Here is a 24841-nt window from a genome sequence, read left to right on the forward strand (position 1 = left end):
ACTTCTGCCTGCCTATGACAATGGTCATCCAAAGAGGCCAGTGTTTTTGTGGAAGAAGGTGCCCCAGGTCACACTGCCCATGCAAAACAAAGAAGGAAAGACAGTCGGGGCATCACAACTCTGCCATGGCCTGGTCAATCACTGGACATGAACTCCATTGAGCATGTGTGGGCAATCCTTGACCGATCCCTGTGAAAGTGTCCCACTAAACTAACTTCCCCAGACTCCATAATACGGGTTCTGTGCCAGGAATGGACTGCAGTCGTGCAGACCGGAATTGCTGATCTCATCCACACAATGTATAAGTACGTTGCACCACAAAGTATTAACCCTACTCTTATTTTGCCATTTTGCTATGTATGGTTCCAGAATAAACAGGTGTTCTTTCAAACTTCAGTGTCTATTTACTTATATCAAGTCTCTGCATATAGCAGTTTTATTTACCTGTATCAATAAAATGTTCACTCTGGAAGAAGAGACTTGGTTTTCTAATTAAACTTCCCCATTAGGGGAGCATCTGTGTTTTTGTAAATCTGCCTACTCCCTGACTCCATCACAAGCCTGTAAGTGAGTTGAGCTTCTGTACTATAAAGACAGTATGTGACCCTCCTCTGCCATGTATGAATAAACCAGCATCAACGAATACAAAACTGACAAAACCCGTGTCTGTGGATGTTATCTTCACTGCAGCCACGCTGAGCAGCAGTAAAATCTTCTGTCAAGACAAAGAGCCTCGCCCTGTATGTGAGTGCTTGAACTGGTTTAGGGCTACAGTGAAATCCGGAGCCCAGAGTTTAGAGAGGCTGTCACACAGTTCAAACCTCATGATCTTCACTGCAGCCACGCTGAGCAGCAGTAAAATCTTCTATCAAGACAGAATTGGATGTTTCTGCTGGATTGGAAAAGGAGTAATAACAAGTGTCTCAGTGCATCATCCATACCGCTCATCCAATTCGATCCAACACGCGTGGAAATCTGAGCCATCTAATCAAGGACCCTGACCGTTAAACCTTCAAAGTGACCGCACAGCATAATGAAGAGAGAACCCAGTTTGTCGCAGAGTGGAAATTATTTCCCTGGAGGAACGACTGTGTTTTCCGAACAAGAGGTCTATGTTTTCAAAACTCTGAAAGTAATAATTGGTGGGTTCGAGAACAGTTCTTGCTTTAGTTCAGATTCGAACATTGACATGTCAGATAGTCCCAAAATTAATCTGTATTTTATTGTGTAACTATTTCATTCTATATGTGTGATTTTTTATATAAAAAATACAAGCTTTGATTTACATGCACAATTTAAAAAGTTGTCAAAGCATTTCTAAATGTGTTTATATTCTAAATGCATTTTGTATATTATTTTCTTTACAAACGGTTGTGAATGAAGGCTCTTGACTTTTTCACTTGCACCTCTTATGGTGTTCTGAATTGACTCCTGCCATGCCCCATCTCTCCAGCCTCCTGGACTGCTGCAAAAAGCACCCCCACCTGGCCAAGCCCTGTGAGAACTTTGTTGCCATGGTGACAGGGCTGATGGAGCGGCTGCTTGACTACAGAGCGGTGATGTACGATGAGAACCAGGCCTACCGCATGAGGTGCACCGTCAACCTGCTGGTAAGTGCCTGCTCACCCAGACACACACGCAGAGAAACACGCGTACACACACACACCCGGAGAAACACACTTACACACACACGCACCCGGAGAAACACGCTCGCACACGCACACACACACACACACACACGCACCCGGAGAAACACACTCTCACACACACACACATGCACGCACACGCACCCGGAGAAACACGCTCGCACACGCACACACACACGCACACGCACCTGGAGAAACACACTCTCACACACACACACACACGCACACAAACGCACCCGGAGAAACACGCTCGCACACGCACACACACACACGGAGAAACACGCTTGCACACGCACATGCACACACACACAGAGAAACACGCTCGCACACGCACACACACACACACACGCACCCGGAGAAACACACTCTCTCACACACACACACACGCACGCACACGCACCCGGAGAAACACGCTCGCACACGCACACACACACGCACACGCACCCGGAGAAACATGCTCGCACACACACACACACACGGAGAAACACGCTTGCACACGCACATGCACACACACACACAGAAACACGCTTGCACACGCACATGCACACACACAGAGAAACACGCTCGCACACGCACACACACACGCACCCGGAGAAACACGTTCACACACGCACACGCACACGGGGAAACACGCTCGCACACGCACATGCACACGCACACACACCCGGAGACACACGCACATGCACACACATCAGAAGGGTGCTCATACCACACTGCACTGTGCCATGCTTCTATTCAGCTTCATCATACAGAACCAGGCGCAGCCCTGCACAAACATTCAAAACAAATTAGAAATTAGAAAGTATGCAGATCTGCATGGGAACAGCACATTGTTTACTGTTGTGTCATTTTTGTAAGTTACATTAAGGGTTAACTTTCCCGTTGGTACCTTTTAGTTTCTATAGTCTATTGCAGTTTATTGTGGATGTAAAGGGACTTTGTTCAATTTGTCTAGCCTTAATAAAGGAAAACTTTATTTTTACTTTCTGTCCTGCATTACTTTCAACTTGTAGAATTGCTTTAAATGAAGCAGAGCTTTCCATTCTTCACAAGTGCTAAAAGCGGTGTGTGAAACCAGCTGATAGTGTTTAAAGTAAATGGATGATGCTACGAATAATTGAAGCTTAGCAAGTATGTTTTCACACTAGACTTCAACACCTGATAAATATAGCAAATTTTATCACCACAGCATGGCTTAGCAGCACAGTGTTATAACACTGCAATACGTAAAATAATTATATTTTCAGCAGGGAACAAGAACATAATATTTTGTTTTCCTTAACCGTGTGGAGTTTAGTACAGGACGGTTTTGCTCAAGCCTGATACAGCCTGTGAACATCATCAAAATACAATTCAATACGTGAAGCATTCATTATGGTAAGCCATTGAGGAGTCTTGCATGTGTTCCTCAAAGTATCCACTTGTGCGTTTTAAAGTAAAAGCCTCTGTTTGTTTTTAATATGAAGAGAATGCAATACTCCTTGGGAAACATTACTGAGGTACTGTATCCATTGGTAAACTAATAGCAAAGTAAACTGCCTGACTAATTATTGGGGTGCTTGATCACTCGTCCCCACATTTTTGGCACTAGTTTCCAGCTGGGGGTGTCCGGTGGAATTAGGGAGGGCCCCATGCAAAGTGAATCCCCGGGGGTTGCCTTGTTTTAGTCGGCTGCTTTGGGCTTCACACACGTGGGAAGAGGGGCGAGGGGATGGGTTAGGACTGAACGCCATTGATGCAGTTGAGTTAAGCGAGGATCAATTACAGAGCCAAGCAGGAGTTAGTTAGCATTTGGAATGTAGTGTGCAGTGAAGAGGATCAATGTGAATGGGACAGACTTCACCAGGTATGGTCTGGGCTCCGTTCAGCGGCCCGCTCAAGTCATAGAGTGGGGAACTAGGCATGGGCCTCGAGGTAAGTATTAACAAGTTACCATTACTATACACAGAACAGAAAGTACCATTCTTAAAGGTAAGCATTGGTAACAATTAGTTCATATAATATAGAAAACAGAAAGTACCATTCTTAAATGTACCGCTACATGTAGTATTACTAAGACACTCATCTTGCAGTCAGGGTTACAACTACATAACTTATAATGTTTTTTTCACCCAGACTGTATAACTTTCTTAAATGGCCTACTTACTTAAGCAAGGAGTGAATGTACTTTTGCATACCCAAATGTGCCCCCACTAGACCAAACAGCAACATGTCTAAGTTAGACTGAGGAGTTGACTGATATTTTGATTAGTCGTGAGCTGGTTTTTTGGTTTGTTCTCTTGCAAGTGCATCATAATGCCTGTGCATTAAATTTCTTTAATGCACAGGCATGAAAGAGTCTTGGAAGCTCAAATTAAATTGTATTGTGATGCAAAAACCCTTTTTAGTTTCAGGAGAGAACATTTGAAATATGTAGACACCAGGGACAGCTGTTTGAAATGACCCACAGCACTTAGCAGTGCCTGGAAGGAGGTGCAGCTGAATAGTGATTTGTGAAGCACCGCATCAGCTTCTCCAAACCAACACGCCTTCTCTTTTGTTTGTATCTGCTTTTAGATTGATACTGTATATCATTGCTGTTTTACACAATCATACATTGTTGAGTTGTTCAAAACAGCTACCTGTCTGACTGCAAAATGAATAGAGACAGCTGCTAACATCTTTGCTAATGACACTACATTCACATATGTGATTACAATACATTTACAATGTATACTCATTAGAGTACAACATCTCTTACAGATGGGTATATACCCATGGACGGTATAAAACACAGAATAAACCATGATCTTCACACACATTGCTCAGGGACAGCTGGTTTTTTTTTTTTTTTTTTGGTATTCGTATTTTCTGGTCATTAATCAGGCTCAGTTTATTCCAGAAGTTAGCCACTGTGCTGTAAGTTGAGATGTAATTCAGATCCCTTCGGACCACTCAATAAGCTCAGTAATGTGATATCTGACAAGGCTTTGCTCTCCTGTCTCCACTCGCGCCCCTGCCAGTCTTTAGCTCCTGTTGAAGGGACGTGCTACGAAGGGGTTACGAAGTGGAAATGTCTTTGCAAATCTGTCCAGAAGACAAGCAGGCAAAAAAAACCTCTGGTGCTCCAATGCACCTGAATATGATCCTGTGTATGAACCACCGAACCAGATCCGCTGTAGTCTGCAGTCCTGGGCTTTGAGAGAATGAGTGAGGCCAGATTCTCCATGGTGTCCTAATGATAAGGCACGACTTACTTTACGACTTACATTAGAATGGTTAAAAAAAGATGCTACAATCACACCTTCTGTAAATACAAGTAAAGAACAGTTTTATTAACCCTTAGCGGTCCATTTATTCAGCGCGTCTCAGGCGCGTCAGGTCCAATTTATTTTCACATGCGCAGTTTATTTTAGACGTGCTGTTTAAAAGTATTTTTTTCACAGTAAAACTGGTTTAAAAGGCACTGCATATCAACAGGACACTCAGTACTGCATCTCCAGCCCCGCCCCACCCCTCGTTCGCTGTTTTTTTCACATACCCCTTGATAGTAGTGCATACCGATAAATCATCTCCTGATCACTCGTTTTATCACCAAACTCCTCAATAATGTGATCCAAGTCATTATTTTATTACTATAACATCTAAAAAAAGCTCTGCAAATGTCTGTGATATTCTTTGAGCGCTGGATGCAGAAGCATCTATCTTGTTTGTTATCTATGTGGTGCCGGGGCGATCTGTATTCATGAGATACGCCCCTTTTTTCGGCTTCTCTCGGCTCCTATCGGTCTCACTCGGCCATTGAATGGTTTTCTCGACTTTTTCTGGAGAAAAAACAACTAGAGACCCGTCTTTTGCGTCTTTTTGATGATGTCGGACAGGGTCCGACACTGGACCGGAAAGGGTTAAATGTCATATATTTTCATATCCCATGTCCTTTAAACTGGGATACATGAAAGATGTTTACAATACAAATGAATATAGGGAAGAATGGGATCTTGATACCTTTAAACTTGCTCTAAGATAGAAAACATATTGCTGTATTTTTGCAGTAGTTTATGATGTTAACAAGGGGGGAAACAGTAGTAGGATTAGGATGAAACCAGGTGGAGGAGTCGCTTAGCTGGAGCTTCTGTCTGACAGCAGTAATGAAGGCCCTGCCAGTTGGTTTCTGTGCTGTGCTGTTACAGTGTCCTCAGTGTCCTGTGATGGCAGTGCTGTGTTGAGTGCTTGGTGAGCTATAGAGAGTCATGCCAGTCTTGGCTGGGGGCCCCCAGGGAATGTTCTATACAGGACAGTAGGTGTGCTTCTGCATGTTAGGTAGAAAAATCCACTGGGGTTAGCTTGAGCAGGACGAGCCCAGCAGAGCTGACTGTGAGAGATAGAAAGTTTCCATCTCAGAGAAGCTGAACGCCTGTCTAAGGGGACTCTGATTTTGGGCTCAGGAGCTCACCAGGTGCGTCATTCCATCATGAATTATTACAGATCGCTGGACTCGCACCAGGTGCGTCATTCCATCATGAATTATTACAGATCGCTGGACTCGCACCAGGTGCGTCATTCCATCATGAATTATTACAGATCGCTGGACTCGCACCAGGTGCGTCATTCCATCGTGAATTATTACAGATCGCTGGACTCGCACCAGGTGCATCATTCCAACGTGAATTATTACAGATCGCTGGACTCGCACCAGGTGCGTCATTCCATCATGAATTATTACAGATCGCTGGACTCGCACCAGGTGCGTCATTCCATCGTGAATTATTACAGATCCCTGGCCTCGCACCAGGTGCGTCATTCCATCATGAATTATTACAGATCGCTGGACTCGCACCAGGTGCGTCATTCCATCATGAATTATTACAGATCGCTGGACTCGCACCAGGTGCGTCATTCCATCGTGAATTATTACAGATCCCTGGCCTCGCACCAGGTGCGTCATTCCATCATGAATTATTACAGATCGCTGGACTCGCACCAGGTGCGTCATTCCATCATGAATTATTACAGATCGCTGGACTCGCACCAGGTGCGTCATTCCATCATGAATTATTACAGATCGCTGGACTCGCACCAGATGCGTCATTCCATCGTGAATTATTACAGATCCCTGGCCTCGCACCAGATGCGTCATTCCATCATGAATTATTACAGATCGCTGGACTCGCACCAGGTGCGTCATTCCATCGTGAATTATTACAGATCGCTGGACTCGCACCAGGTGCGTCATTCCATCGTGAATTATTACAGATCCCTGGCCTCGCACCAGGTGCGTCATTCCATCATGAATTATTACAGATCGCTGGACTCGCACCAGGTGCGTCATTCCATCGTGAATTATTACAGATCGCTTGACTCGTACCAGGTGCGTCATTCCATCGTGAATTATTACAGATCGCTGGACTCACACCAGGTGCGTCATTCCATCGTGAATTATTACAGATCGCTGGACTCGCATCTATCTATGCAGCAGAGAGTCAATGATCCGATCTTTGATCAACCGTACTGTCTAATTCCGGGGTTCCCAAACTGTGGTCCACGGCCCAAAGGTGGACTGCGACTCAGCCCCAGGTGGGCCGCGTGAGCAATGACATTCAATGTATTTTTCTCTATTAATAGCAAAAAGCAAGCACCGGCAGTATTGGCGGACTGTCAACCTCCGCTCCATTACTCAACCTCCACTCCATTACTCAACCTCCACTCCATTACTCACCCTCTGCTCCATTACTCAACCTCCACTCCATTACTCACCCTCTGCTCCATTACTCACCCTCTGCTCCATTACTCACCCTCCACTCCATTACTCAACCTCCACTCCATTACTCAACCTCCACTCCATTATTCAACCTCCGCTCCATTTCTCACCCTCCACTCCATTACTCAACCTCCACTCCATTACTCAACCTCCGCTCCATTATTCAACCTCCACTCCATTATTCAACCTCCGCTCCATTACTCAACCTCCGCTCCATTACTCACCCTCCACTCCATTATTCAACCTCCACTCCATTACTCAACCTCCGCTCCATTATTCAGCCTCCACTCCATTATTCAACCTCCGCTCCATTTCTCACCCTCCACTCCATTACTCACCCTCCACTCCATTACTCAACCTCCGCTCCATTATTCAACCTCTGCTCCATTGCTTAACCTCTGCTGCGTCTCCATTATAATGAATGGCCCTCCAGCAAACTTTTTAAAGCTCTGTTCGACAAAGGCATCAACATTCCCATCTGCTCAATCGCCTTGCCCTTATCATTTATTGCGAAGCTTTGTTTGCAGTCTTTTCATCCGCTGCAAACAACTACAAGCAGGCGCCCCTCCCCGACTTTTCTTTAAAGATTCGTACATCAACAAGATTCTGAAAGCTATTTTCGTAAAGGTATTTTCTCCTGTGTAGCAGTTCAGTGTTAGAGCAGCAGTATTCTCCCTGCCCACCTGGTCATTTGATAACAGAATCACACAATTCTGTTACACTCTCGTCTCGACGCCATTGCTGCCTCTGCTCCCTCAGCGCCCGCCTCCGCAGCAGATCTGTCAATCATCTCGCTTGTGTCTGTTCCCCATGTGGGTTCCTGGTTTAGTAATTCACTGCTACTTACGTTCAGCGGCCGACACAAAAACAAAAAAAATCACATTGGGTGAGCACATTTGTTTGAATTCCCAGTTCAACGTGGGAACCTCAGCTTTGTTCTCGTTCTAGTTTTGTGCTTTGTAATTACGTGAAGCCTACTCGCATAACATCACTTTCAAAACAAACCATTGCAAAAAAAAAACTCCCACGATACTGCCGTGCTGCAACTTTCCACTTGTGCCTCACAGGCCATGGTTACCACGGCAACGACCTCATCGAGCTACTACTGGGAGGGTTACGTTGCCATGGTAACCAGGCAGTTTCATGAGGCCCTGTGAGCTCTGTGCCTCAGTACTGCAATCTTCCAGCTTCCTGCCGCTGCGTTTTCACAACTGGAGAGAGAAAGTTCAACTCACAGAATTCATGACATTTAAATCAACTGCAGGAGCAACTCTTGGACCTATGTTAACTTACTTATATACATGCTTAACTGTCCTAAAATATGCATTCAGTATGTATTTTAATTAATAATAAATATGTAAAGAATATGGTAAATGTCTTCATAGATAGTCAGATAGACTAGCAGGCCACCTGTGATTTCAACAGCCCCTTCTATCAGGCATCACTCTCTCTCCTAACATCAGACAATAAATAATTAAAGGTAAAGATATCAATGTTACAGTCAAGTCATGAGACATTAACTTCCACACTGCCAGCAAGAGCTGGAGCAATACTTTATTCTACATCGTGGAGCTCTCAGTTAGATACGAGGGTACTATGTTCTATGAGTAACATTACATTACATTGACATTATTATTATTTATCAGACACCCTTATCCAGGGCGATTTACAATTGTTACAAGATATTTTTACATACAATTACATTATTATTATTTTTTTTTTTACACATTATTTTTACATGTAATTACCCATTTATACAGTTGGGTTTTTACTGGAGCAATCTAGGTAAAGTACCTTGCTCAAGGGTACAGCAGCAGTGTCCCCCACCTGGGATCGAACCCACGACCCTCCGGTCAAGAGTCCAGAGTCCTGACCACTACTCCACACTGCTGCCCATAAGCATTCCATAAAGCATTATCCGCTGAAGCCGCCACCATCTTATCAGCAGATAATGTAGATTGGTCTTTGGCTCTTTTAAGCGTTTTCAGTGGTTTGTGATCCAACGCCTGCGGATCAAACGCCTTCAGCTCGTCCTTTCATTGCGAAAGTCATGTATTTTCAAATCAGGTTAATATTTAATTCCATGTCAGCTGCCAGTCAGGTACGGAAGGTATGTCCTTCGATTTATCACTTAAAACAGCTTCCTACCTTGCAATGCACAATACACTCATAGACTGCTCCTGACCAAATCAATAGGTTTTGCAGCGGCCTCACAGCAATGCATTCTACATCTCTCCTGAAAGCAGCCTCATCTTTGGCTCCATCTAAATCGCCTTAACACTTAAAGACCAACATCGACGTCTTATCAAAATTTTGATTGGCAGACAAATGTGCAACATCCTCCTGCAATCCCAAGGAGGATCTTCATGCAGCTTAAATTTGCTCGTATCTCACAATGAGTTTCTTTACACTCACTTCAGCAGATCTCTGAAATCTCTTGAAATGTATTTGCTTTCGATTGTAAGTCACCCTGGATAAGGGCGTCTGCTAAGAAATAAATAATAATAATAATAATCTCTGCTCTCTATAGCAGGCCACCACACACTGTTACAGATCACTGCTTCAGCAGATCTCTGCTCTCTATAGCAGGCCACCACACACTGTTACAGATCACTGCTTCAGCAGATCTCTGGTCTCTATAGCAGTCCACCGCACACTGTTACAGGTCACTGCTTCAGCGGATCTCTGCTCTCTATAGCAGGCCACCACACACTGTTACAGATCACTGCTTCAGCAGATCTCTGGTCTCTATAGCAGTCCACCGCACACTGTTACAGATAACTGCTTCAGCAGATCTCTGCTCTCTATAGCAGTCCACCGCACACTGTTACAGATCACTGCTTCAGCAGATCTCTGCTCTCTATAGCAGTCCACCGCACACTGTTACAGATCACTGCTTCAGCAGATCTCTGCTCTCTATAGCAGGCCACCGCACACTGTTACAGATCACTGCTTCAGCAGATCTCTGCTCTCTATAGCAGGCCACCACACACTGTTACAGATCACTGCTTCAGCAGATCTCTGCTCTCTATAGCAGTCCACCGCACACTGTTACAGATCACTGCTTCAGCAGATCTCTGCTCTCTATAGCAGTCCACCACACACTGTTACAGATCACTGCTCTCTATAGCAGTCCACCGCACACTGTTACAGATCACTGCTTCAGCAGATCTCTGCTCTCTATAGCAGTCCACCGCACACTGTTACAGATCACTGCTTCAGCAGATCTCTGCTCTCTATAGCAGTCCACCGCACACTGTTACAGATCACTGCTTCAGCGGATCTCTGCTCTCTATAGCAGGCCACCGCACACTGTTACAGATCACTGCTTCAGCGGATCTCTGCTCTCTATAGCAGTCCACCACACACTGTTACAGATCACTGCTTCAGCAGATATCTGCTCTCTATAGCAGTCCACCGCACACTGTTACAGATCACTGCTTCAGTCGATCTCTGCTCTCTATAGCAGTCCACCACACACTGTTACAGATCACTGCTTCAGCAGATATCTGCTCTCTATAGCAGTCCACCGCACACTGTTACAGATCACTGCTTCAGCAGATCTCTGGTCTCTATAGCAGTCCACCACACACTGTTCCAGATCACTGCTTCAGCAGATATCTGCTCTCTATAGCAGTCCACCGCACACTGTTACAGATCTCTGCTCTCTATAGCAGTCCACCACACACTGTTACAGATCACTGCTTCAGCAGATCTCTGCTCTCTATAGCAGTCCACCGCACACTGTTACAGATCACTGCTTCAGCAGATCTCTGCTCTCTATAGCAGTCCACCGCACACTGTTACAGATCACTGCTTCAGCAGATCTCTGCTCTCTATAGCAGGCCACCACACACTGTTACAGATCACTGCTTCAGCAGATCTCTGCTCTCTATAGCAGTCCACCGCACACTGTTACAGATCACTGCTTCAGCAGATCTCTGCTCTCTATAGCAGTCCACCGCACACTGTTACAGGTCACTGCTTCAGCGGATCTCTGCTCTCTATAGCAGTCCACCGCACACTGTTACAGGTCACTGCTTCAGCAGATCTCTGCTCTCTATAGCAGTCCACCGCACACTGTTACAGGTCACTGCTTCAGCGGATCTCTGCTCTCTATAGCAGTCCACTGCACACTGTTCCAGATCACTGCTTCAGCAGATCTCTGCTCTCTATAGCAGTCCACCGCACACTGTTACAGATCACTGCTTCAGCAGATCTCTGGTCTCTATAGCAGGCCACCGCACACTGTTACAGATCACTGCTTCAGTAGATCTCTGCTCTCTATAGCAGTCCACCACACACTGTTCCAGATCACTGCTTCAGCAGATATCTGCTCTCTATAGCAGTCCACCGCACACTGTTACAGATCTCTGCTCTCTATAGCAGTCCACCGCACACTGTTACAGATCACTGCTTCAGCAGATCTCTGCTCTCTATAGCAGTCCACCGCACACTGTTACAGATCACTGCTTCAGCAGATCTCTGCTCTCTATAGCAGTCCACCGCACACTGTTACAGATCACTGCTTCAGCGGATCTCTGCTCTCTATAGCAGGCCACCGCACACTGTTACAGATCACTGCTTCAGCGGATCTCTGCTCTCTATAGCAGTCCACCACACACTGTTACAGATCACTGCTTCAGCAGATATCTGCTCTCTATAGCAGTCCACCGCACACTGTTACAGATCACTGCTTCAGTGGATCTCTGCTCTCTATAGCAGTCCACCACACACTGTTACAGATCACTGCTTCAGCAGATATCTGCTCTCTATAGCAGTCCACCGCACACTGTTACAGATCACTGCTTCAGCAGATCTCTGGTCTCTATAGCAGTCCACCACACACTGTTCCAGATCACTGCTTCAGCAGATATCTGCTCTCTATAGCAGTCCACCGCACACTGTTACAGATCTCTGCTCTCTATAGCAGTCCACCGCACACTGTTACAGATCACTGCTTCAGCAGATCTCTGCTCTCTATAGCAGTCCACCGCACACTGTTCCAGATCACTGCTTCAGCAGATCTCTGCTCTCTATAGCAGTCCACCACACACTGTTACAGATCACTGCTTCAGCAGATATCTGCTCTCTATAGCAGTCCACCGCACACTGTTACAGATCACTGCTTCAGCAGATCTCTGCTCTCTATAGCAGGCCACCGCACACTGTTACAGATCTCTGCTCTCTATAGCAGTCCACCGCACACTGTTACAGATCACTGCTTCAGAGGATCTCTGCTCTCTATAGCAGTCCACCACACACTGTTACAGGTCACTGCTTCAGCGGATCTCTGCTCTCTATAGCAGTCCACCGCACACTGTTACAGATCACTGCTTCAGCAGATCTCTGCTCTCTATAGCAGTCCACCGCACACTGTTACAGATCACTGCTTCAGCAGATCTCTGCTCTCTATAGCAGGCCACCGCACACTGTTACAGGTCACTGCTTCAGCGGATCTCTGCTCTCTATAGCAGTCCACCACACACTGTTACAGATCACTGCTTCAGCAGATCTCTGCTCTCTATAGCAGTCCACCGCACACTGTTCCAGATCACTGCTTCAGCAGATCTCTGCTCTCTATAGCAGTCCACCGCACACTGTTACAGATCACTGCTTCAGCAGATCTCTGCTCTCTATAGCAGTCCACAACACACTGTTACAGGTCACTGTTTCAGCGGATCTCTGCTCTCTATAGCAGTCCACTGCACACTGTTCCAGATCACTGCTTCAGCGGATCTCTGCTCTCTATAGCAGTCCACCGCACACTGTTACAGATCACTGCTTCAGCGGATCTCTGCTCTCTATAGCAGTCCACCGCACACTGTTCCAGGTCACTGCTTCAGCGGATCTCTGCTCTCTATAGCAGTCCACTGCACACTGTTCCAGATCACTGCTTCAGCAGATATCTGCTCTCTATAGCAGTCCACCGCACACTGTTCCAGATCACTGCTTCAGCGGATCTCTGCTCTCTATAGCAGTCCACCGCACACTGTTCCAGGTCACTGCTTCAGCGGATCTCTGCTCTCTATAGCAGGCCACCGCACACTGTTACAGGTCACTGCTTCAGCGGATCTCTGCTCTCTATAGCAGTCCACCGCACACTGTTACAGATCACTGCTTCAGTGGATCTCTGCTCTCTATAGCAGGCCACCGCACACTGTTACAGATCACTGCTTCAGCGGATCTCTGCTCTCTATAGCAGTCCACCGCACACTGTTACAGATCACTGCTTCAGCAGATCTCTGCTCTCTATAGCAGTCCACCGCACACTGTTACAGATCACTGCTTCAGCGGATCTCTGCTCTCTATAGCAGTCCACTGCACACTGTTACAGATCACTGCTTCAGCAGATCTCTGCTCTCTATAGCAGGCCACCGCACACTGTTACAGATCACTGCTTCAGCAGATCTCTGCTCTCTATAGCAGGCCACCGCACACTGTTACAGGTCACTGCTTCAGCGGATCTCTGCTCTCTATAGCAGTCCACCGCACACTGTTACAGATCACTGCTTCAGTGGATCTCTGCTCTCTATAGCAGGCCACCGCACACTGTTACAGATCACTGCTTCAGCGGATCTCTGCTCTCTATAGCAGTCCACCGCACACTGTTACAGATCACTGCTTCAGCAGATCTCTGCTCTCTATAGCAGTCCACCGCACACTGTTACAGATCACTGCTTCAGCGGATCTCTGCTCTCTATAGCAGTCCACTGCACACTGTTACAGATCACTGCTTCAGCAGATCTCTGCTCTCTATAGCAGGCCACCGCACACTGTTACAGATCACTGCTTCAGCAGATCTCTGCTCTCTATAGCAGGCCACCGCACACTGTTACAGGTCACTGCTTCAGCGGATCTCTGCTCTCTATAGCAGTCCACCGCACACTGTTACAGATCACTGCTTCAGTGGATCTCTGCTCTCTATAGCAGTCCACTGCACACTGTTACAGGTCACTGCTTCAGCAGATCTCTGCTCTCTATAGCAGGCCACCGCACACTGTTACAGATCACTGCTTCAGCGGATCTCTGCTCTCTATAGCAGTCCACCGCACACTGTTACAGATCACTGCTTCAGCAGATCTCTGCTCTCTATAGCAGTCCACCGCACACTGTTACAGATCACTGCTTCAGCGGATCTCTGCTCTCTATAGCAGTCCACTGCACACTGTTACAGATCACTGCTTCAGCAGATCTCTGCTCTCTATAGCAGGCCACCGCACACTGTTACAGATCACTGCTTCAGCAGATCTCTGGTCTCTATAGCAGTCCACCGCACACTGTTACAGATCACTGCTTCAGCAGATCTCTGCTCTCTATAGCAGGCCACCGCACACTGTTACAGATCACTGCTTCAGCAGATCTCTGCTCTCTATAGCAGGCCACCACACACTGTTACAGATCACTGCTTCAGCAGATCTCTGCTCTCTATAGCAGGCCACCGCACACTGTTACAGATCACTGCTTCAGCAGATCTCTGGTCTCTATAGCAGTCCACCGCACACTGTTACAGATCACTGCTTCAGCGGATCTCTGCTCTCTATAGCAGTCCACTGCACACTGTTACAGATCACTGCTTCAGCAGATCTCTGCTCTCTATAGCAGGCCACCGCACACTGTTACAGATCACTGCTTCAGCGGATCTCTGCTCTCTATAGCAGTCCACCGCACAATGTTCCAGATCACTGCTTCAGCAGATCTCTGCTCTCTATAGCAGTCCACCGCACACTGTTACAGATCACTGCTTCAGCAGATCTCTGCTCTCTATAGCAGTCCACCGCACACTGTTCCAGATCACTGCTTCAGCAGATCTCTGCTCTCTATAGCAGTCCACCGCACACTGTTACAGATCACTGCTTCAGCGGATCTCTGCTCTCTATAGCAGTCCACCGCACAATGTTCCAGATCACTGCTTCAGCAGATCTCTGCTCTCTATAGCAGTCCACCGCACACTGTTACAGATCACTGCTTCAGCAGATCTCTGCTCTCTATAGCAGTCCACCGCACACTGTTCCAGATCACTGCTTCAGCAGATCTCTGCTCTCTATAGCAGGCCACCGCACACTGTTACAGATCACTGCTTCAGCAGATCTCTGCTCTCTATAGCAGTCCACCGCACACTGTTCCAGATCACTGCTTCAGCAGATCTCTGCTCTCTATAGCAGGCCACCGCGCACTAGCTGGAGCATTGTGTGCTTTAAATTGTTGCAGTTAAGCAAATTCAAACAGTCGCCTCGTTCTTGATTTTTCTTCTATTTCATCAGTAAGGGCTGGAGATCCTGTCTGTCACTGAGCAGCTAAGAACGTTTATTCATTTCAATTGCACGTTATTACAATGCCTTAACAGCAAGTATCAAAGTATAGAAACAGTGTACTGAATTTTTGAAGTTTAATGATTCCTAAAGTTCTGTAATTTGTCAGAGTTGTACTGAACTGTATTCTTTGTTGATTTTCAAAGTTTGGTATATGGGACGTTTAATTACAGTATTTCAGTACCTTAACTGTAGGTGTTGAAGTTTTACTGAATTGCATTAATGTAATGATTTGTAAAGCTTTGTAATTGTTTATTCTTAATGTGATAGAATAGGTTTCTAGCTATATATCATCATTAGGTACTTGTGCACTAAGTACTTGTGTGTGTGTTAACTTTATTCTGTACATTATTAAAGGTACTGTAATTGTTATTAATACCTGTTTGATTACCCATACAAATGATGTGAACTAGTATCGGTACCAATTACTTCGGATAATTGACTCTCTACTATATATATATATATATATATATATATATACAGTATGTATAATACTGTGGTTTGTTTATTTATTCAAAATATAGGATGGATTATTTGATATTTAACAACTCCAAGGCTATTAACTAATTACTGTTTGTCTTTTAACAGAATTTCTACAAAGAGATAGACAGACAGGAAATGTACATCCGGTGAGTTAACCCAAATTCTTTCTTTCTTTCTTTCTTCCTTTCTTTCTTTCTTTCTTTCTTAACAAGTAACATGTTCAGCATGATTTAGTGTATCTAAAGGATTATGTCAGTGTCTTGGCTGTAATTAAATAACAAATACAGCTCAGCAATTATAGCCAATATTGTATAATATATATATATATATATATATATATATATATATATATATATATATATATATATATATACTGTCTATATATATATATATATATATATATATATATATATATATATATATATATTGTAACACAGCAGGGAGGGGGTTAATATCCTCCCTGCATAAAACGTGCTTATGCACAGTTTGTTTAATGATTTCATTGTTTTATTGTTAATGATCCCCTGCACCCGGCTATCATTGTAAATTAGAGCCAGGTGCAGGGTACTTAAGGAGAGCAGTCAGTCTGCTCAGGGCTGCTGCTGCTGTGTGGAGGAGCCCGACTGAAGAGGTGCTCAATCGGTCTGAAAAAAAAGGTAACTGGGTGTCCTTTTCGGTGTGTAAAATTGTGTGTTTTCCAGCCGGCAAACAGCTTAGCTGTCCGGCTTACTATAATTAGGTTCCTGACGTGTGTAGTTAGCGCTCCAAAAACGGAGTTAGGATTTTTGTTTGCTTTGATTTGTAAAAAATTAAAGTGCGTACAAACGTGTTTCTTTCAATTTCTGGTTGTGGAGTCGTGTTTTGAAGGGAAAAGAGCCTGAGTGAGCCTGTGTGGTGAGCGTCTCCATTACAATATATATGTACTCACATTTGCCAGGCCTTTTAACTTCACATCTCAACATACTTAATGTTTTGTTTAATGAAATCACTCAATGTGTTTCCCTGCACTACAGCTTTGACACACACCATTGTGCTGGGTTGTGTTGGGTTGGGTTCTGTTGTGTTGTGCTGGGTTATACTGGGTTGTGTTGTACTGGGTTGTGTTGTGCTGGGTTGTGTGTTGGGATGTACTGGGTTCGGTTGGGTTGTGCATTGATTCCTATGTATTATACTAATGGTTCCTAACTTTTCCACAAAACTATTTTCCAACCAGGTTCTAAATTATTTAATTGAGTCGGCTTTAGGTCAGTTAAACTAACTAATGAGCAGACTGTGCACTGTAAAGCACAGGAAAGCGTTGCAAAGCATGGCAAGAAACAGCGATAAAGCTCAGAATAGTCAGTGCAGGAGCTGACCAACAGTAAATTACAGACAAGAAGCAATTAACTGTGCTGCCACATGTGATCTGTATTTCTAGAGACAGAAGGCAATCACTCTGTGGCTCATGCACGGCGTATATTAACTTTTTTAAAGCTGGGTATATAATTGTGTCTAAATAATAAGTCCCTTTTACAATAACCTGCGTTTCAGTGACTTACAAAAGAACATCCTGCTGTGTACTGTAGAAAATTAATTGCTGTTTTTTTAAAGTATACAATGAGCTTACAGTATTTCCTGTTCATATGGTAATCAAGCAATTGAAAAATAATCCAGGCTAAAATTTAGACAGTAATCCATTAGGGTATTAAAGCTGTAGTTACAAAATACAGCTTGTAATGCAAACCAAGCCAGTCCGCTCACAGATATGATCGAGCGCCACGCCTGTGTCCTGCCATTTCTGGTTTACAGCCAAAAAAATGTTTAGTTCAATGGTTGCATAAAATAATAATGAGATGTTTGTAATAATGTTCATCAGAGCCTACAGTGTATACTAGCTGGATTCGGGACGATGTGTTGAGGCAGTGCTGTGAACAAAATCAGCACAGACTTTGCTGGATGTGAAGCTCTCTCCTCTCCCTTACACAGGTACAGGCTGGCATAAGCACAGTCTGATTGCTGGATGTGAAGCTCTCTCCTCTTCCTTACACAGGTACAGGCTGGCATAAGCACAGTCTGATTGCTGGATGTGAAGCTCTCTCCTCTCCTTACACAGGTACAGGCTGGCATAAGCACAGGCTGATTGCTGGATGTGAAGCTCTGTCCTCTCCTTACACAGGTACAGGCTGGCATAAGCACAGTCTGATTGCTGGATGTGAAGCTCTCTCCTCTTCCTTACACAGGTACAGGCTGGCATAAGCACAGGCTGATTGCTGGATGTGAAGCTCTCTCCTCTTCCTTACACAGGTACAGGCTGGCATAAGCACAGTCTGATTGCTGGATGTGAAGCTCTCTCCTCTCCCTTACACAGGTACAGGCTGGCATAAGCACAGTCTGATTGCTGGATGTGAAGCTCTCTCCTCTCCCTTACACAGGTACAGGCTGGCATAAGCACAGGCTGATTGCTGGATGTGAAGCTCTGTCCTCTCCTTACACAGGTACAGGCTGGCATAAGCACAGTCTGATTGCTGGATGTGAAGCTCTCTCCTCTTCCTTACACAGGTACAGGCTGGCATAAGCACAGTCTGATTGCTGGATGTGAAGCTCTCTCCTCTCCCTTACACAGGTACAGGCTGGCATAAGCACAGTCTGATTGCTGGATGTGAAGCTCTCTCCTCTCCCTTACACAGGTACAGGCTGGCATAAGCACAGTCTGATTGCTGGATGTGAAGCTCTCTCCTCTTCCTTACACAGGTACAGGCTGGCATAAGCACAGGCTGATTGCTGGATGTGAAGCTCTCTCCTCTTCCTTACACAGGTACAGGCTGGCATAAGCACAGGCTGATTGCTGGATGTGAAGCTCTGTCCTCTCCTTACACAGGTACAGGCTGGCATAAGCACAGTCTGATTGCTGGATGTGAAGCTCTCTCCTCTCCCTTACACAGGTACAGGCTGGCAGCTGGTGAGGGTAGAGTGATTAATCATATCTGCTCTGCGAACAAACAATTAGCTGGAGAAGGTCTCATCCTGTCGCCTGTATGCAGGTTGCGTGGTACCCGTATCACTGGCACCGTGTTCACAGGGAATTAGCTGTGTTCAGCAAGGTATGTCAGCCCGTAATGAGGCCCCTCGGGCAGCGGCGAAGACGACCTATAATTAATGTCATGGAGAATTTCATTATTCAGTCAGATTGATACCAAAGGTATGCAGCGGTGGAATAAACAAGATTCGGATGCCCTCAGTTCAGCAGCAATTAATATTAATGGATCGTGCTCCCAGGATTTTACTGAACAAGATTTAAGCATTTCATTTAACTTTTGCATCTTACCATGGTTCAAAGTAGAGAGACTAACAGTTGGTCTACATGAAGTCTTCCTCCTAGCCTCTCAGCTTTAACCACTAGACCACACTGTCTTCCTCCCAGTTCATCAGCTCTAACCACTAGACCACACTGCCTCCCAGTCTCTCAGCTCTAACCAGTAGACCACACTGCCTCCCAGTCCCTTAGCTTTAACCAGTAGACCACACTGCCTCCCAGTCTCTCGGCTCTAGCCACTAGACCACACTGCCTCCCAGTCTCTCGGCTCTAGCCACTAGACCACACTGCCTCCCAGTCACTCGGCTCTAGCCACTAGACCACACTGCCTCCCAGTCCCTCGGCTCTAACCACTAGACCACACTGCCTCCCAGTCCCTCGGCTCTAACCACTAGACCACACTGCCTCCCAGTCCCTTGGCTCTAACCACTAGACCACACTGCCTCCCAGTCCCTTGGCTCTAACCACTAGACCACACTGCCTCCCAGTCCCTCGGCTCTAACCACTAGACCACACTGCCTCCCAGTCCCTCAGCTCCAACCACTAGACCACACTGCCTCCCAGTCCCTCAGCTCTAACCACTAGACCACACTGCCTCCCAGTCTCTCAGCTCTAACCACTAGACCACACTGCCTCCCAGTCCCTCAGCTCTAACCACTAGACCACACTGCCTCCCAGTCTCTCAGCTCTAACCACTAGACCACACTGCCTCCCAGCCCCCTCAGCTCTAACCACTAGACCACACTGCCTCCCAGTCCCTCAGTAAGTTATTTCTACTTTACCTTTGTACCTCTCCCCATATCCACTCTGGGGTCTTTTCATAGCAGTTGCGTAGAAACCAAGAAGAAACAAATTGGGTAATTTAAAAAGCAGTTAAAGATTTAACTGGCAGGTGCATGGATTCAAACTGCTTAATGGGAGTATTAAATCCATATCTGCTATCCCATTACTAAGCTTGTTAAATGCATTCTTAAATGACTTCAATAACATTTATTGGGATGGAAAGGAGTGCTTAACTATATTTGCCGTAGCTGTTGTAGACATAGTTTATATATATATGATTTATTTAATGCATTTAAATGTATTAAAAACAATATCAAACAGATTTGTTGTTATTTTTCCATAGTACTTTGTTATTCAGTTAAAAAAATGATCATTTGTTATTGGCTCAGTATTCATCTTATCAGATAGTAAGACCTTTGCTGTGCAGTGTCAGCATGGATTTTGTTATCAGCGCTAAACATTGATAATCAGCGCTTGTCCTTTATTGTGATCTCGCTGTTACAATCCTGAACCTCCTTGCTATTGATTAGATTTTGACATGTACACATTTTAAACATCATCTATTCTCTCGGGGTCCGGTCTGGTGAATGTCCACTGCAATTAGACACACCTTTTTAAATAGATTATTATCTAAGCCAGGGGTCTCCAACCCTGGTCCTGGAGAGCCCCTATCCAGCAGGTTTTATAGGTGTCTTTACATTATCAGTGGCTAAAGATCTGGAACACCTGTTAATCTTGACTAATTAAGCCAATAATTGGTTCAATTAAGTAACTGAGAGATTGGTTGAAATGAAAACCAGCAGCCACGGTAGCTCTCCAGGACCAGGGTGGGAGACCCCTGCTCTAAGCGATATACAATTTACAGTTAAGCGCTCCCTTTTATTATCCCCAGCAGGGGATAAATCCCGGGGAGGTGATCGCATGTCCGTACGTAGGTCTCGCTTTACCGTTTCCTATATATTTGGATAAGCGCTTATACAGCAGTGCTCTTCTGGCTGCCCATTGTTGCCCTACACCTCATTGATAGTGTTGTGGCAGGAGTTTGTATTTTAGACTTGAGGACAGAATGTAGGAGACGCTTCGTTGCACAGAGAGCGCTCAGTGTGTAGTACGGGTTACCTAGCCAAGTTGTTGATGCTGAATCATTGGGGTCCTGTAACACCCGGCCTAGGTTTTTTTAGATTATAAAGCTATAATCTTTATAAAGATTATAAAGCTATGAACCGGATGAGCCCTGATGGGACTAATTGACTTATCTTGCTTGTAAGTTTTCTTAAGTATAACTTGCCTAATTTAAATGTAGACAGGTAAAAGGCCATGGCTACACACTGCTGCACAGTGAGCAGTCTCTGCACCCCACAGTAAGCTGGTGATGCCGGGAGATCAGTCAGGGTTCTGCCCTCTTGTCTGTCACTGTCAGGGCCTCTCCACTCTCTCTCTCTCTCTCTCTCAATGCTGGGGATTCTGCGCCCCTCCGTTTGCATCATTATTTCATCATGTATGCTGTCACTCTCCTGGCTGTCTTGAGCTCAGAGATGTGTGGCCTTTCTAAATGGAAATATTGATGGAAAGCTGCAGGGTAGCAGTCTTCCGTCCCCCTGCCTGCCTGCCCGCTGTTATTACTGGACTGTTTTCAAAGGTGAGCAATGCTGTGCACACCGAGGCAGGGAAACGAATTTGCTGGCATTAACACATATCTCCTGTCCCACTTATTCAGGGGGTTTTGGGATATAATAGTTTTCCTGTGGTTCGCAGCACATTCTCTGCTTTTAAAAGTTGTGTATCTTTTGTTGTATTCCGCAGCAGTTTTAGTGGCACGCTAATGTAGGTCCTACGGGGTTTCCTCTCAAGGGGGCTCGTGTAGAGCAGCAGGATAATTCAATAGCTTCACACGCCTTTCTGCCTTGGAGGCTTGTGTGCGAGTCACATGGGGATTGGTTTGATGGCAGGCAGGCTGTACTTGAAAGAGGCACAGGACTGAATGGCAGGCAGATCTGGATTGAGGTTCACTGTCTCGCTTGCACAAATGTGAGGGGAAGCTCTTGTGATGTCTGACAGTACCTTGTGCCTCAAATAACTAGACAAATAAAGTAATGTTAATACTTAACCCTTTCAAAACTGCAGTCCTCTAAAGCAGTCGTTCTCAAACTGGGCTCCACAAATGTTGCCTAGAGGGTCCTTCTTTTTTTACAGTGATGGCAGTTACTGTATAGTTGGGGTGGCCAGATGTTGCAGTTTCCTTTTCCTCAGTTTTCAGTTCAGGGTTCCTATTTAAAATGTTTTTTGAAAAAATGGGTGTCACTCCCATCCACACCCCCTAACAAAATACTTTGAGAACCTCTAAAGAGGTCTGAGGGAAATAACTCCATACAAAACAGCAGTCTGCTAATGCCACTGCATTCAACACAGAAGCCCCTGTCTTGGTGTTGCCACTGTGAAGCTACTTAATCTAATAGTTAAATCAGGGTTGTGTTTTTGCAAAGTTACTTTAGTGCTGAAAGAGTAAGTAGGATTGTCCTATTGAGTGTGACACTGGGGCAAGACTTATCAGGTTATCTCCGTTGTGTGGGGGTGAGGGCTATAGTTTCTCAATGGGATTTTATTTGTATTGAAACACATTTGTACTTGAAACTAACAAAGCCTGCCCTACAGAAATAGTTCAAGATTGTGAGATTAGCAGGCCTTGAGATAATGACTTGCATTAATGTGTTTAAACTTTTTTTCCCCTTAAAAATGAATTCTTCGCTTTTCTGGATCCACTCCAATAGTAGCGAACAGGAAGGAAGGGGAGAGGGAGAGAAGGAGTGAAAAAGGGGGAGAGGGAGAGAAGAGGATGGGGAGAAAGAAAGAGAGGGGAAGAATGAGAGATTTAAACAAAGATTAGGAATACATTTATACATCAACAGTACATTTAAATTATATTTTAAATCTGAGTTCACTTTTCCACTGGGCAATCTGTCCATATTAACAAAAAGAAAATCCATTCGGAAAGCCATCTTTAGCTGGATTATCCCTGTTCGCTTTCCGAGGTAATCTCAGAAGCAATGATTTTGGAACTCTTTATTCCACAGTGCTTCCTCCGCACAACCAATAAGAGATAAGGGATTATTGTCAAGAAATCCTCGGAAAAGGCAAACCTCCACTCAATGAAGCAGAGAGAACACGTCGCTCCGGAAAGAAAGGCTTCTCTGGTGGGAAGGTCCAGACTGTGGGATTGGTCTGTGGCTGACTATCAGGTTCCTGCACTATCATTTAAAATGCAATAGCTGTATAGAGCCAGGTTAGGGAAGTTGTTTTGATATTGTCATATTCTACTCCTGAATTGCCATAGCAATTTTCTTAAGTAAAAGATTCTCATTTAAGATTGACAGTCATCACTGCCCTGTTGGAACCAGGCGCTAATTGCATGCATTTTTTACGTAGATTTTTTTTACAATTCGGGAAAATGACCATACTCGTTATGAATATTTGTTTGTACTCATTGCTCAGCACGGGCCAAGTAAAAACAATTTATATTATATTAGATTAAGGACTCATTTCTCACTTGCATCTCAAAAGCCAAGAATTATTCCCTTGTAATGTTGCTTTTGTTTTGCATGATTAGCTCACCCTATACCTACAAGACAATGAAAAGCGCAGTACGTTTGGACAACGCATAACAGAGTGGTATTGTGATACTGCAGTCACACAGCACTGCAGCTACATTGTATGTGGAAAGTGGTCACTTCCTGCCTTAGTTAATGTCCTGGCATCCCTGCCCATTGAATTGAAAGGAAAGACAAAAGCTGGATGCAAACCACTACCCACTGTTTTACCATTCAACTAAGGGTAAGACAAGCTTGGCAACGTCTTACCATTCAACTAAGGGTAAGACAAGCTTGGCAACGTCTTACCATTCAACTAAGGGCAAGACAAGCTTGGCAACGTCTTACCATTCAACTAAGGGTAAGCAAGCTCTGTAGTGGAGAGGGAAGTATGTGTCTTGTGCTGATGTCAGTAGTATTAACTTCATTACAACTGCCTGATTTGGATGCAGGTACAGCTCTGTTTTAATTGCTGTTCTGGCACAAAAGTATTTAAACAAAGTTAATGCTAGCCATAGCAGTGTTGCAAATCTATGAGCAGGATGTAATTATACACGGAGCGAATGTGTCACCAACTATAATTAAAAATGTACAATTGCCAGGGGGGTCTGCAGTAGCTGAATGGAATGACTCATATAAATTAAAAGTAGCGCCGCTTCATTCTTGAAATGCCAGAGATGCTCGCAAACCAGCTTTTCTTTCTGATAGAGAAATGATCCGTGCCCCGCTATAGAGTTCTCAATCAATCGCTACAAATGAATGTTTGTTCAGTGATTTGTTTTGAAACGCAATCATGAGATATAGAGAATTTCTAAAAGGAACTTAAATGTAGACATCTGTCTCATACACAGAAAAGAGAAAAGACAGTCACTCTTTTTGCTTCTGTCATGTTTTACAATAAATACACGTTATTTTGTAATAATGTACAATATTTAACTTTCCTAAACAGATATCTGGCTTATTGATACGGCCACAGCTATTTCCCTGGCAGCCCAGAGAGAGGG

General features: G+C 44.9%; 1 protein-coding gene across 2 annotated transcripts in view; it reads left to right on the forward strand.

Moving 5' to 3' along the window:
- LOC117403985 (dedicator of cytokinesis protein 2-like) overlaps positions 1-24841 on the forward strand; it is a 428344-nt gene that overhangs the window by 357560 nt on the left and 45943 nt on the right. For both annotated transcript variants that reach the window (XM_058985710.1, XM_058985720.1), the window contains 2 exons: positions 1454-1610; positions 16284-16324. In XM_058985710.1, coding sequence (XP_058841693.1) covers positions 1454-1610; positions 16284-16324 — 198 coding nt within the window. The remainder of the gene's footprint in view (positions 1-1453; positions 1611-16283; positions 16325-24841) is intronic.

This window comes from Acipenser ruthenus, chromosome 2 (genome assembly GCF_902713425.1).
Source record: "Acipenser ruthenus chromosome 2, fAciRut3.2 maternal haplotype, whole genome shotgun sequence".
In the NCBI taxonomy this organism is placed as follows: Eukaryota; Metazoa; Chordata; class Actinopteri; order Acipenseriformes; family Acipenseridae; genus Acipenser; species Acipenser ruthenus.